Here is a 13,113-nt window from a genome sequence, read left to right as displayed (position 1 = left end):
TGAGTCGATGTTAAAGTTGCAGAGAGGTTTGGGTTTTGAAAGTTGACGGTTTAGGTTAGTTAAACGTGTGTTAAGGAAGAGTAAAAATGGTGACGTTTGTGGTGTTTCAATGTATAGATGTGGACATTAAGATGCATTAATAATAACAAAATTATTGATAGGAAAATTAAATGTGATCAATTCCTAGTAGATAGTCCAAAATTAATATGAAAGATATAACATGAGTTTCTAGTGATAGGTTCATTACGTCCATTTTTAAAAAAATCACACATGAATCAAGGTTGTGACTTCTGTTTTAATATATAAGATGGAATAAAAAATGATCGTATTATTAATATAAATTTTGGAATAGAAAAATAGTTTTAGAAGAATGAGATTAACAATGGAAATGGAAGTGAGATGAAATAGTGGAATGAATGACAGTTTTTGTCTTTATACATATTATACAAAGAATATCATAGCCAAAAAATTGTTACTGTTATAAAATTAATTTTTGGTGTTACTGTGTATATGCAATCCAATTTCCCCTTCTAAGGGCATGATTAACCCGGGATTCTTAGGATATAGTTCTTAGCGGAAGTTAAGATTTCGTAACTTTTAACTAAAAAAACTAAGAACTGGTTCTTAAATAAGGACTTTAAGAACCGGTTCTTAGATTTTTTAGTTAAAAGTTAAGAAACAGTTTCTTAACTTCCGTTAAGAACCTCACTTTAAGAACCGGAACTTAAAGTTCTTATTTAAGAACCGGTTCTTAGGTTTTTTAGTTAAAAGTTAATAAACAGTTTCTTAACTTCCGCTAAGAAACTCATCCTAAAAACTTCATGCTCTAAAAGATCTTCATTCCACTTCCGCGTATTAAAATAAAAGGCACGTGTTAACTCTCACGCGTTTGAACATACAGATCCAACGGTCCAGATTCCATCTTCTTCTTGCTCGCTTTTAACAACCTACAGAAACTGCTCTCCGATCTGAGATAACTCCCGTAGTCCGCCTTTAGATCCACCGTTCAAAGCAGTTACAATGGCGGTTCCGTCGCGGGAGGATCTTGTATACATGGCTAAGCTTGCGGAGCAGGCGGAGAGGTACGAAGAGATGGTCCAATTCATGGAGAAAGTCTCCGCCGCAACAGATGGTAGCGAGCTCACAATCGAGGAGCGAAACCTCCTCTCCGTCGCCTACAAGAACCTGATCGGCGCTCGCCGCGCCTCGTGGAGAATCATCTCTTCGATCGAGCAGAAAGAGGAGAGCCGCGGCAACGTCGAGCGCGTCAAAACGATCCGTGACTACAAGGCTAAGATCGAATCGGAGCTCTCGGGGATCTGCGACGGAATCCTAAAGCTGCTCGACTCTACGCTCGTCCCTTCCGCTGCTTCCGAGGAATCCAAGGTCTTCTACCTCAAGATGAAAGGTGACTACTACAGGTACTTGGCCGAGTTCAAAATCGGTAAAGAGAGAGACGCCGCCGCGGATAACACCCTCGCCGCTTACGAATCTGCTCAGGTTTGGATTCGAAGAAATTGACCTAGATTAGGTTTCTGATTTTGGATTAGACCTAGATTAGTTTCTGGATCTGGATTATTAGGCTTAGATTCTCAATTATAGTGTAGATTGTTCATGGAGCTGTGTTGAATGCTATGGCATTTTTGTTTGTTTGTTCAGGACAATGCTAAGGGGCTTGCTTCAACTCACCCTATCCGTCTTGGTTTGGCTTTGAACTTCTCTGTGTTCTATTACGAGATCCTTGAGTCTCCTGACCGTGCCTGCAACCTCGCTAAAACGGTAAACCTAATCTTTGATATCTCTCTCCATTGTCTAGCAGCTATCACCATGTTAGGATTAGCAAATGTGAAGAGGACTACGTAGTCTACGTTTGAAGAGTATCTCTTGCTCTTTAGTGATGATATATCTTTATGTATCTTTGCTTCTGTTCAGTATTGTGCTTTCTTTTCAACACTTTCACGGACAGAAAGTGATTGTTGTTCTTGTCTCCATGTGTGTGTGTTTATTATCAGGCTTTTGATGCTGCTATTGCTGAGTTAGACACTCTAGGGGAAGAGTCATACAAGGATAGCACTTTGATCATTCAGCTTCTCCGTGACAACCTCGCTCTCTGGACATCTGACATGCAGGTTTGTTTGTTCTCCCTCTCTCTCTTTAAACACTTACAACTGTTGCTTGATATCATAGTATAATGGATGATGAAATGTTTCGTTGGTGTGGATCAGGATGAATCTGCAGACGAGATCAAGGAAGCAGCTGCAGCTCCGAAGCCAACAGAAGAGCAGAAGTGAAGAATCTTGGTGTGAAATGGTTCTGCTAGTGTTAGGGATTGAAATCATTTTCTTCGTCAATAATCATATTGTCTCTAATCAAAGAGATGAGTCTCTCTCTTTCTTCCATGTTGAAGTACATTATTACTCTTATATCTCCTTTTGCGTTACCCTTTCGAATCGATGTTAAGTCGTATTCCGAGTTAAAAGGGAAAATAATCTAAATAACCTCCTATGAAATTTGTTTGGTGGTTTCATATAAGACAAGATATAAGAAGCACGAGAGAAGATAAGAAGCAAATGCGATTTATTGAACAATGAAGAACACAAAAACAAAGGCAAATGCAAACAAAAGAAGCAAAAGTTACAAAAACTTCCCTCCTTTATATTATTCTTTTGAAAACAAACAACAACAACGACGATAGATGGAAAGATAAAAGAACCCTAGATGAGGGTTGAAATCCTTCAGCATGCACTGGACTACTCTTGAAGATTACTCGCTGGTAAATTCGCTGAAGTTGATGAGGATGATGGATTGTTTGTAGATGGGAAAATGACTCTTGGATTGACGTTCTAATCTAAATCCCATGATGGTACAGTTCCAAAACCCATTTGTTCAAGGAGACGCTGCTTTTCTTCATAGGTGGTGGAATAATTAAACAAATCTGAACTACCAGAAGGTACATTTTCCGGAACAGTCCCTTGTTGTAAACCGTTATGAGGATTAGGCCAACCTAGTTGACTCTCAGATGGTAAAGCATTCCCCAACTGTTGATGATCATTCTGATGATTAGGCCCGGACGGTGCAACCGGTGGTGGGATGTTATCAGATGGCACAATGTTCTGAGAATGAGGCCCTCCTTGTAGACACCCGTACTTAAATGTCGCTGGTGGTGGGACATTACTGGATCCTAAACCGTTCTGAGAATTAGATGGTAACGTTGCATGAACGGGTGGTGCAATGCCATCTGGCAACATGTGCTGATAATTAGGCCCGTTTAGTCGATTCATTGACGGTGACCATGCAGGAACAGGTGGAAGAATATTCTCCATTTCTAGACCATCATACGTAAAACCAGGCACAGGTAGACTTACAGACGGTGACGTTGCATGAACCTGTGGTGCAACGTTCTCAGACAGAGAATTGGAGCCATGTTCCGACGCTGGCATCGTGCGACCATTCTGAGGATCGGGCACGTTTAGACTTCCCGACGGTTGGTTCGTCAGAACCTGTGGTGGCACGTTCTCCCAGTGCTGCTCCTCGTTAATGATTCCAGTTACATAGGGAAGTGGAGCCATTAACGCATCCAAATTAAAATCATCGTCGTCTGCCATCAGAATGTTCTCAACGGACTGCATATAAGCAGCCCTTTCCATTTCCCCTTGCTCTCGAGGTGGAGACGGCGGCACCGGAGTCGCCGCCGGCAAAGAAGGTGGTACCTCCGGAAACTTTGCTGGAACCAACGGTGCCGGTGGTGGCGACCATACAGCTTGGGGTGACGTCGGCAACATTGTCGGAACCGACGGTGGTAATGGAGGCGACGGCGGAGAAGGCCGTGAGGAGGACGCTTGATCGGTGGTTGTTTCAGCCGCTGAGGTGCGAGGCCGCATCGAAACCGTTGGGAATGGAAACGGAAGGGGCCGTGAAGCTGATGACGATTGTGCCACCGGGTACCCATTAGGTGGAGCGTCATATAGCCTGATTAACCGATGATTGCTAACATGAGCCTGTGTTGGAAAAAGGAGTCTGGTTTGTCCCGATGAGACTGGAAGAATAATAGCGTCATTTAGCCCGATTGGCCGAGGATTGCTAACACGAGCCTGTGTCGGAAGACGGTGACCGGTTTGTCCCGATGGGCCTGGAGGAATAGAAGCGCCGTTTAGCCTGATAGGCTGAGGATTGCTAACACGAGCCTGTGTCGTAACACGAAGACTGGTTTGTCCCGATGAGCCTGGAGGAATAGAAGCGTCATTTAGCCTGATTGGCTGAGGATTGCTAACCTGAGCCTGTGTCGGAACACGTAGACTGGTTTGACCAGATGACCCTGGAAGAGTGCTCGTGAGTCTACGAACCATCGACTTGTATTCAGCTTTGTTCGAAGTATATACCTTTGCACCAGGGCAATTGCTACACTTCTTGGGTCGTTTTGCAGGAGGAGAGCTTGATGAATTCTTGTTTTTGTCATTCGTCATCTTTTTTATATATTTAATTTTCTTTCTTTTAAGCTTTTTGTTTCATGAAACATCAGAGAGATATAATATATATATATATATATATAACATATGTTTTTTATGCTAACTCATGTTATAGTTAATTAGATTTCCAAAACACACTTGATATTGAGATGAACTTTTAAGTTTGGTAACTAATTAAATTTTGTCTTTCACTTTGACTATACAAAATCTTTTGAATTCAGACTAATAATTAAACCCTCGGAATTTTTAGATGCGACAATTAATATTATGAGATGTTAATTAAATATTTTGTTCAAACTTAGACCACCATTAACCCTGACTTTTAAGTGGATCCTTAATTTGAATTTTTTAATATTTAAAATAATTATTATATAATTATATTCGAATACAATTCATCAAGTAGAGTATAAAACAATTATAATTATCTTATATAAAATTTCGTTCATTATGTTTTATAGTTTATAAATATTAAAAATAATAAATAAAACATTATTAATCTTTCTATAATTTCGAGAATCAGTTTCCATAAATTGTTATTCTGTAGATTATATGGCAAGTGATGTTAAATGATTTTAGACTTACCTTAAATTTTAGATCAAAATTAAATAAATAAAAATTAAAAATCATCGACCAATCAAATTATAATAATTTTCTTGAAACTTCACCTATGAACGACACGTCACCAGAAATCATTAAAATGACTTCTCTTTTAATATATATAGGGGGATTTTTAGCATTATTATTATTATCATTTAGTCTTATTTTAATCTTTATATGATGTTATTTGTTTAGATGTTATACCAAATCAAGTTTTTTACTAACACGTTATATCTTTTTATTTATTGTATACGCAACAAGATTTCTACTCTCAGACTACACCAAACTTGAAGGAGCCATGGCGATATGGCCGTCTTCACGAGCATCAACCTCCTGATATAGTATAGTTTAAGATGTTCATATTATCTCTGTTACGTTCCTGTCACATCTCTCAGCTCTGTTTCTTTTTCTTTTTTTTTAGGTAACCGCGGGTTTCCGGCGACCGTGGTCAACCGACTATTCCCGCGAGGCCCACGGCACTCCACGTATTCTTGGGATTTAACCCTAGCCTGGGTGGCCAGCGGGACTCGAACTGCGGGTACCGTATTGGGAGATTTCCCCTCAAGTATCACTAGTCCAAGGCCGCTGGTTTAAGAGTCAATTGTTTGGCATATCATTAAACAATGGATCACTTGTTTAATTTTAATGTTGACTATTTCCCACTTAAAAAACAATTAATCATTTTTGGCATATAAATTCAGCATTTCCTGTTTTAGTTACTTGTATACATATGAAATTTGATTTCTTGTTTAACATCAATGTAGACTCACGGCTCTTGAGATGTTTAAAAATTACAGTTAGTTTGTATTCAACGTTAGAAATAATCATATTGTATGTCAGTTTTAACAATGTCCATGTAATATTTAGAATATAAGATAAAATTTCTTATATATATATACAATACAGAGGAGACCGTTTCATGAATGTTATAGTAGCTAGAATCTTACTATTTTATTTTTGGTTTTCCAGTAGTAGATTTTTTGCAATGCCAGTAGTAGTATTTTATTTCTAAACACATTTCTTCTACTCGTATATATATATATATGTATTTGTTTCTTTTCTTTTTCTAGTAAATGTAAATGTTCTTTGATTTCCTATTTTCACGCTGGCTTGTCGCAAGTAGCTCGTGAGTGTACATGCAGGTCTGCATGGTTTTATTGTTCGTGCCCAAGAACTCGACCAATCCAGTGCACGTACGCACAAGGCACAACTAAAACACAAACTCTAAAATAAAACAAGAAAACAACCTTAAAATTTTTCTTAGAGAGATTAGTTATCTAATCTGATTTTGAAATTGATGGCTAACAGCCGTCATTGGCCAATATTAGATAGCGATTGGCAAACAGTGCAACAAAGATACAATTAGATCATTAACCTCTTTTTCTCTTTCTCTTCTCTGGACTTGTGGAAATATGGCCGTTCGGTGATATTCGATAAAATTGAAACGATATAGAGAAGATTAGCATGACCCTTGCGCAAGGATACGCACAAAATCAAGAAATGGTCCAAATTTTTTTTTTTTAGCAAAAAAAAATACTTGTGGAAATATATTCCTCCTCTCGTCTACTATTATTGTTGCAAATTTCTCTTTCAAATTGTCATCCTATTAAAATAGCTGTAAATTTGTAAAATAAACACAAATTATCAAGTGCGTAGCATCTTAGTTGTTGTAAGATGTGGCTTTTATCAGCACCCTCACGGTACGTTACGCTGAATCTTACCAAATCTCAGTCGATTTAGCATCATTATTATGGTTCTTTTTACAACTTAGAATGTCCTTGAACAATACATTGGAAAAATGAAAAAGGGATCAGGAAAGACAGTAATTAATGTTGGAATGTGGAAGCATGCAGCGCCAATATGTTTGGGTAGCTTTGATCTTTTAAGCGGCCGAAATGTTTGCGGGAGCTTGTTCGGTGGTTTGAAATCTAAACGGAATATTCCAATTCTCGTGGATCCTAAAATAGATATATGCATCAATCTTTTTATGTGAACACATTTTGTTTGTTAACAATTAAGTTTATTGGGGGGACAAAATGTTTTACTAGTTTCCAAACTATGTTTTACGTTTTCGTGGAATCCAATTCCTTTTCTTTTAATATTGCAGGAGCTTAATCTATAGTTTTATTACACGTATTGACATCCTCTATACTATATTTGAGAAGTGATTTTACCACATGTCTTCTTTACAATCAATTTTACAAAACAAATATGACATGCCTACTGAAATTGATGACATAGTTTCCGGAAAAGTATGACATGGATAATTTTATTTAATGTTGATTTATATTTTTGGCAAATTTATTAAAATATGGTAATAATTCATATATTACATAATATTGATATTTTTTTAGGTGAACTTTTTTTTAAATATGGCAATAGCTCATATTATATTTGAAAAATGATTTTGTCACATGTCCTCTTTATAATCAATTTCACAAAACAAATATGACATGGCTACTGAAATTGATGACACGGCTTCCGAAAAAATATGACATGGATAATTTCATTTAATGTTGATTTATATTTTTGACAAATTTATTAGAATATGGTAATAATTCATTGATTACATTTAATATTGATATTTCTTTTAGGTAAACTTTTTTTTAAATATGGGAATAGCTCATACATCATCTATAAAATAAATATATTCATATATAACATTTCAAATTTAGAAATATTATTATTTTTGTATAATTATACAATTTGTATTACTAAAACTTTCAAAAAATTTTACAATTTTTTTAAAAATTTAAATATCTAATCGTGAGAACATTAGTTTCTTATATATTTACAAATTTTATAAATATTGTTTAGGCTAAAGTTTTGATAATTATACAATTTTATATTATTTTTATTAGTTTTATACAAATTAATTTAATATATATTAAATATATATTAAATATTAGTAAGAAAATAGTAAAATCTATAATATTTAATAAAATTTATTTTTAAATATAAGTTACGATTTAAAAAATTCTTTACTGCACATGGTGCAGAAAAACACCCAGTTTGAGGTAATTAACAAGGGTTACGTTTTTTTTTTTTTTTGTAACAACAAGGCTTACGATTTAAAAGAAGAAAGAAAGTCTTCAAGGTTGGACCAAATGAGCTCCTTTGGCTGGGCTGCTAGAAGCTTCGGCTGCATTTTTTGGATTTTCCGATGTTAAACTTTTTCATATACTAATAAATATATATATATATATATATATATTTTAACTTACTCTATATATATATACTAGGTAATAATCCGCGCCTTGCGCGGAATGTGATTATTAGTTTCTTTATTTTTTTAATAAAGAGACATTAATCTAGATATCAGTTCGGTTTTAGGTTATTTTTTTGTTTTTAATCTCCTAAAATATAACTATCATTTTAAATCAATATTTATTTGGTTTGTTCGGTTAAAATATTTGTTGTTTTTTGTTTTTTTCTGTGATAATAAAAAATTACTATTATTTGTTTGTTTTTATGTTATGAATCTTTGATAGTCATGATGTCGAACCAATGGTTTCATATTATAGTTTCTAAACGGATAATAGTTAAAAAAAGAAAAGAAAATTATTAAAAAAATCATTTTACTACAATTTGGTCAATAGTAAAAGAAGCATTAAGAAAAAAGAATATTTTAACTTTCAAAAAAAAACAAATATTTCAGTTGTTGTAAATACTTAGTTATAAGGTGCTCACGTCAATGTGCACATGTATGTATACGTAAAAGTATATAAAGATGGTTAGTAAAAATATATAAAGAGACTGTTAATTAATATTAAATGATATTTTTTTTAAATAATACATGAAAAATAAAATTCTTAAAATGAAATTATTTAAAAACAAAAATATTGTAAAATGTATATAAACTATAATATATAACTTATATACAATTCCTTAAATATATGTATATATATATGCATATAACGGATCAAATTGGATATCCGTTCCTATAAATATTGATATTTGTGATTTACTTTTTTTTTACAGACATTGTTTTTAGTATTTGATTTGCTTCGTAGAGTAACGGATATCCAGATTTTTTGGTTCAAATCAAAACGGAGAACGAATCGAATCAAAATTTATGAATAATTTGTCTAGTTCTATTCGTAAACAGTAAAAATAACGTAAAGAAGAATCATGCATGTGAGTTTTATATTAAAAAAACATAAAGTACATAGTGTGAACATATTTATGTAGAGTTTGGATGAGAAACTCTCTACATGTGACATGTATCTATTTTAGTGTGAACACATTTATTACAATGCTTCTATACATGACATGTGTCCAATTTAGTGTGAACGTATTTATTACGATGCTTCCCTTTTAATATATAAGAGATATTGCTCTGGGATAAGTATCCAAAAATAAATAGATCTCTATATAAATATATTAATTATGTAAGAACAACAACTCTGGAAAGTCCAGAAGAGATTAATATGAGTGGATGAGAGTTAATTTCATGGGATTCTTTGTTCATTAGTCAAGATTATTTAATATTATAGAAAATTTAGTTTGGTAAGAACTAAAAAGAGAAGAAGAGAAAACTGGCCACTGAACGTGGATCTTTATTATTCGGAAACAGAAAATATTCATCAAATACTCGTCCTAAAGGAAAGGCTCAAAAATTGACTATAAAATGGACACATGGCATTTTCTTTATTTGCATTCTCAAATAAATATATAGGAAATCTATGTAGTAAACGAGAATCTAAAGTTTGATAAGAACGTAACAAAGAATTTCGTACCAAATCTGTAATTAAATTTTATTTTATAAGCTCAGTCAAAAATCTAATATGCACGTGAATTAATTTCATGATAATTCAAAATGTGGCAGCATTACAAGTAGCGAATTGTGACATACGACAATTTATTAAGAATCTGACATTTGTTATTTTTTCTTTTCAAATGCTGATCATAGTAGATAGATATACTGGGCCTCAGTATCGTCGGCCTTGCAAACCTCTCTCTTCTTTCAGAGAGAAGGTTTCTCTCTTTCCTTGTTCTCTCATCAGATATCTTTCACAAGGAAATAGTTATGAATTTTGTTTTCTAACGCCGGTATTTTTCTGGCTTAGACTCCCGTTAGTCGGGCTTTCGGTCTCTGGGAAACGGTGGCTACCCTAGCATCAGTTTCACCGGCTTTTGACTCCGGGAAGCGGTGGCTCCCATCGCACCGTCTTCGCCGGCTTGGGGTTCCGGTGGTACACCTTCCTTTTGGTGTTACCGTTGATTTCCTCTCCGGTTTAATCCGGATTTTTTTTTAGTGTCTCTCAGCTTAATCTTAGCTTCTCTGGTTTTTTTTATTCAATTGTGGCTCGATCTAAACTTCCGATTGGTCTTTCCTTCCCTTAGTATGGGTGGTTTCACCTTCGCGCTTATAAGTATCTTCAAAAATGTTTGGGTTTATTGTGCAGGAGTATTGGAAGCTTTAGATCGTTGCTTGCAATTGATTTCTCAAGTTGAAGCAAAGATCCGTCGGTTTATAGTAGTATGGGATAGATCTTCTTATCTAGCTTCACTGTTATGAGTAGCTCTTTGATCTTTTCCATTTTGGCTATTCCGACTGATAGTTGCCGGTGGTTGATGAAATTTGATCCCGGCGATAATCTCGGACTCTCCGGCGTTTTAATGGAGGAAGGATGATAATCCACGTGCCGTCACGTGTCTTCTCTGGCCTTGGCTTTCACACACGTGTTCGGTGATGGATCCCTTGATGGTCTTTCTTCCTATTTAGGTTTGCCCATCTTTGGACCTGATGTAATTATCTGTTTAAGCTTTTATGCCTCTTTGTATAATATTTGCCAAAATTAATAAAATTTGAGTGATAAAAAAAACAAGAAGATATACTGGGCCTAAAGCAGACTCAAGTCCAATTCATGTTAGGACAAAAGACTGCTGTTGAGTATAGTTTTATTATATATTTTCGAGTGAACCACCTCAATTATGTATGCACTTGTCGATATCACAAGGATGTTAATTTCCGGATTTTCTTTTTCGTATGCATTTATCTATATTACATTGATATTACTTTCCGGAAAAAAAGAAATTGTTAAAAAAATAATTTCAAATATATCCGTCGAGTCATTGAGGGTCTTCTGGTGTAACCGTAGCGGTTATGCTTGTAGTTGCGGAAATTTGCGAATGCGGGTGGTTGCGATTTTAAACAGGTTTAAAAACATTGTAATAATGATATTGCGGTTAGAAATTGAATCGTTTATGAGATACTTATAACTGGTTAACTACCAAATACAACATCAGTTAAATAAGAAATTAACAATATTTAAATTTTATATAATCATAAAAATATTAAACATCATAATATTATAATAAATATAAAAATTATTTTAAGAAACTTATAATTTTAAATTTTTAAAAATTATAAAAAACATTTTTATTTTTAAAATTTTATAATATAAATTAAAATGTAATAGCTATATTTTAGTATTTCTCTTATTTTATTATTTCTTTTTGTATTTATATTGTTTAAAAATAAAAATAAAATATTTAACCGCAACCGCAAATGCTAGCTAGAACCACCTTTTGAATTTAAGAGATTTATAGCGGTTTGAATCGGTCTGAGTGATCGTCACAAAACGCCTATAACCCTGGAAATCAATCATGCCCTGAGTCAAGCTAAAGTAGGTAATAACAAACTTTTTGATCGATCTTCAAAACGTTATCCTGATGATGTGGTGATCAATTATCCCTGGGTTGCTAGTTGGGGGTTACGTGAAACAAGTCCATTGAGATGCCCAAGCTCATCGCCATTATCTCTCTACAGACGTCACAATCTAATTACAATGGTTTCTAAGTTGATGTCCGTGTCAACTTCTCTGACTCTTACTAAATGGTACATCTCTTCAGTCTTACCTTAAGGTAAGTCTGTGTGTCTCCCCATCTTCAATAATAAGTTCCGATTTGAGCTTTGACTGTGACAGCATCTTGGAATGGATGAACCGACTAACCGCTTTCCACAAAAGACCCTACAGATTATTTTCTACCATTGTTGTTAATTCATCTTTAAGCTCTTATTCAGATCGAATCCTCAGCTTTCAGTTCGGTTTTCATGTTAATTATGGAAACATTAGTCCTGAATATTAAACCATCTAGTTCTTTTTTTTTCCTTTTTATTATTAAAAGCTTAAAACCCATCACAAAAAGAAATAAACAAGTAGAGACTCAAAACCTAGTCGATATAAACAACCAACAAAAAATGAGCTCACAAAAACCCAGAACATAAAAAGGCCCAAAGAAAAAGGATGATCTCCAAACACGTGTTGAACTAGACGGACGCGTGACAAGCTGAGAGTCAATCTCCCCACCAACGTGAAAGTAGTTGCCGGAGTTCACATCTCCGTTGACCGGAATCAGGGCCGGCCGTGTGAATCTGGAGGTCCAAGACCATTTAGTAAAGACTTCAAAAATTTGGAGGCCTAAAATTTTTTTTTTACAAATTAGAAATCTATTTACATATAAAAATTTTCAAAAATTTGGGGGACCAAGACGAATGTTTCATTAGGTTTGGCCCAGGGCCGACCCTGACCGGAATACACCGGAAATAGAACGACGGAAACCAACAAACTATTTGCAATTGAAGAGCCACAAAACCATCAATTATAACGCTTGAGCTCCAACATAGAAAAGCCAATCAACCCTGATCGACAATCAACTCCAAGCAAAGCCACCAAGCGATCCAGAATCCAAACCAAAGTTTCTTCGTTTCAAACTACTTCAATCGAACAACCAACGATCACAAAGAACAATCGCCTGATGAGATCGGGTTCAATGGAATCGAGAAGAACACGCAAGCGAAGATCGAACAGAACCCGGAGATAACCGGTAGTAAACCAGCAACGTCACAAGAGTAAGAGCGACCGTCACCGGAGCCAAGAGCCGACAGACCAACGCCGAAGAAGATGGCTTGGTCTCCGAGCCAAAAGCCAACGACCGCATCGAGGAGATGACGCGCCGTCAGAGCCAAGAGCCTGCCGGAAAAACACCGGCTTGGAGTTTCATCTCATCATCTTTCCTTCTGTGAAAGATCCTACAGAGAGAA

At 35.2% G+C, this 13,113-nt stretch overlaps 2 protein-coding genes across 2 annotated transcripts; one reads left to right on the top strand and one right to left on the bottom strand.

Annotated features, from left to right (window-relative positions):
* The first annotated feature begins 928 nt into the window (after positions 1–928).
* On the top strand, positions 929–2,514 carry LOC106307121 (14-3-3-like protein GF14 omega). Its single transcript, XM_013743995.1, has 4 exons — positions 929–1,500; positions 1,660–1,779; positions 2,013–2,129; positions 2,226–2,514. The coding sequence occupies exons 1-4, from the start codon at positions 1,021–1,023 to the stop codon at positions 2,289–2,291; spliced, it is 783 nt and encodes a 260-aa protein (XP_013599449.1). The 5' UTR covers positions 929–1,020; the 3' UTR covers positions 2,292–2,514.
* Positions 2,515–2,843: 329 nt separating this feature from the next.
* Positions 2,844–4,463, bottom strand: LOC106302829 (verprolin-like). The gene has a single exon (XM_013739248.1). It carries the CDS (start codon positions 4,461–4,463, stop codon positions 2,844–2,846), a length of 1,620 nt encoding a protein of 539 aa, XP_013594702.1.
* Positions 4,464–13,113: the final 8,650 nt, after the last annotated feature.

This window comes from Brassica oleracea, chromosome C7, assembly GCF_000695525.1.
Source record: "Brassica oleracea var. oleracea cultivar TO1000 chromosome C7, BOL, whole genome shotgun sequence".
In the NCBI taxonomy this organism is placed as follows: Eukaryota; Viridiplantae; Streptophyta; class Magnoliopsida; order Brassicales; family Brassicaceae; genus Brassica; species Brassica oleracea.
The sequence above is the reverse complement of the archived record's forward strand: the minus strand, read 5'-3'. Positions and strand labels throughout refer to the sequence as shown.

Coding starts and splice junctions, on each gene's coding strand:
- LOC106307121 (XM_013743995.1), top strand. CDS start 1,021: ATGGCGGTTCCGTCGCGGGAGGATCTTGTATACATGGCTAAGCTTGCG. Junction 1,501..1,659: donor CCGCTTACGAATCTGCTCAG/GTTTGGATTCGA, acceptor TTGTTTGTTCAG/GACAATGCTAAGGGGCTTGC. Junction 2,130..2,225: donor TCTGGACATCTGACATGCAG/GTTTGTTTGTTC, acceptor GGTGTGGATCAG/GATGAATCTGCAGACGAGAT.
- LOC106302829 (XM_013739248.1), bottom strand. CDS start 4,463: ATGACGAATGACAAAAACAAGAATTCATCAAGCTCTCCTCCTGCAAAA.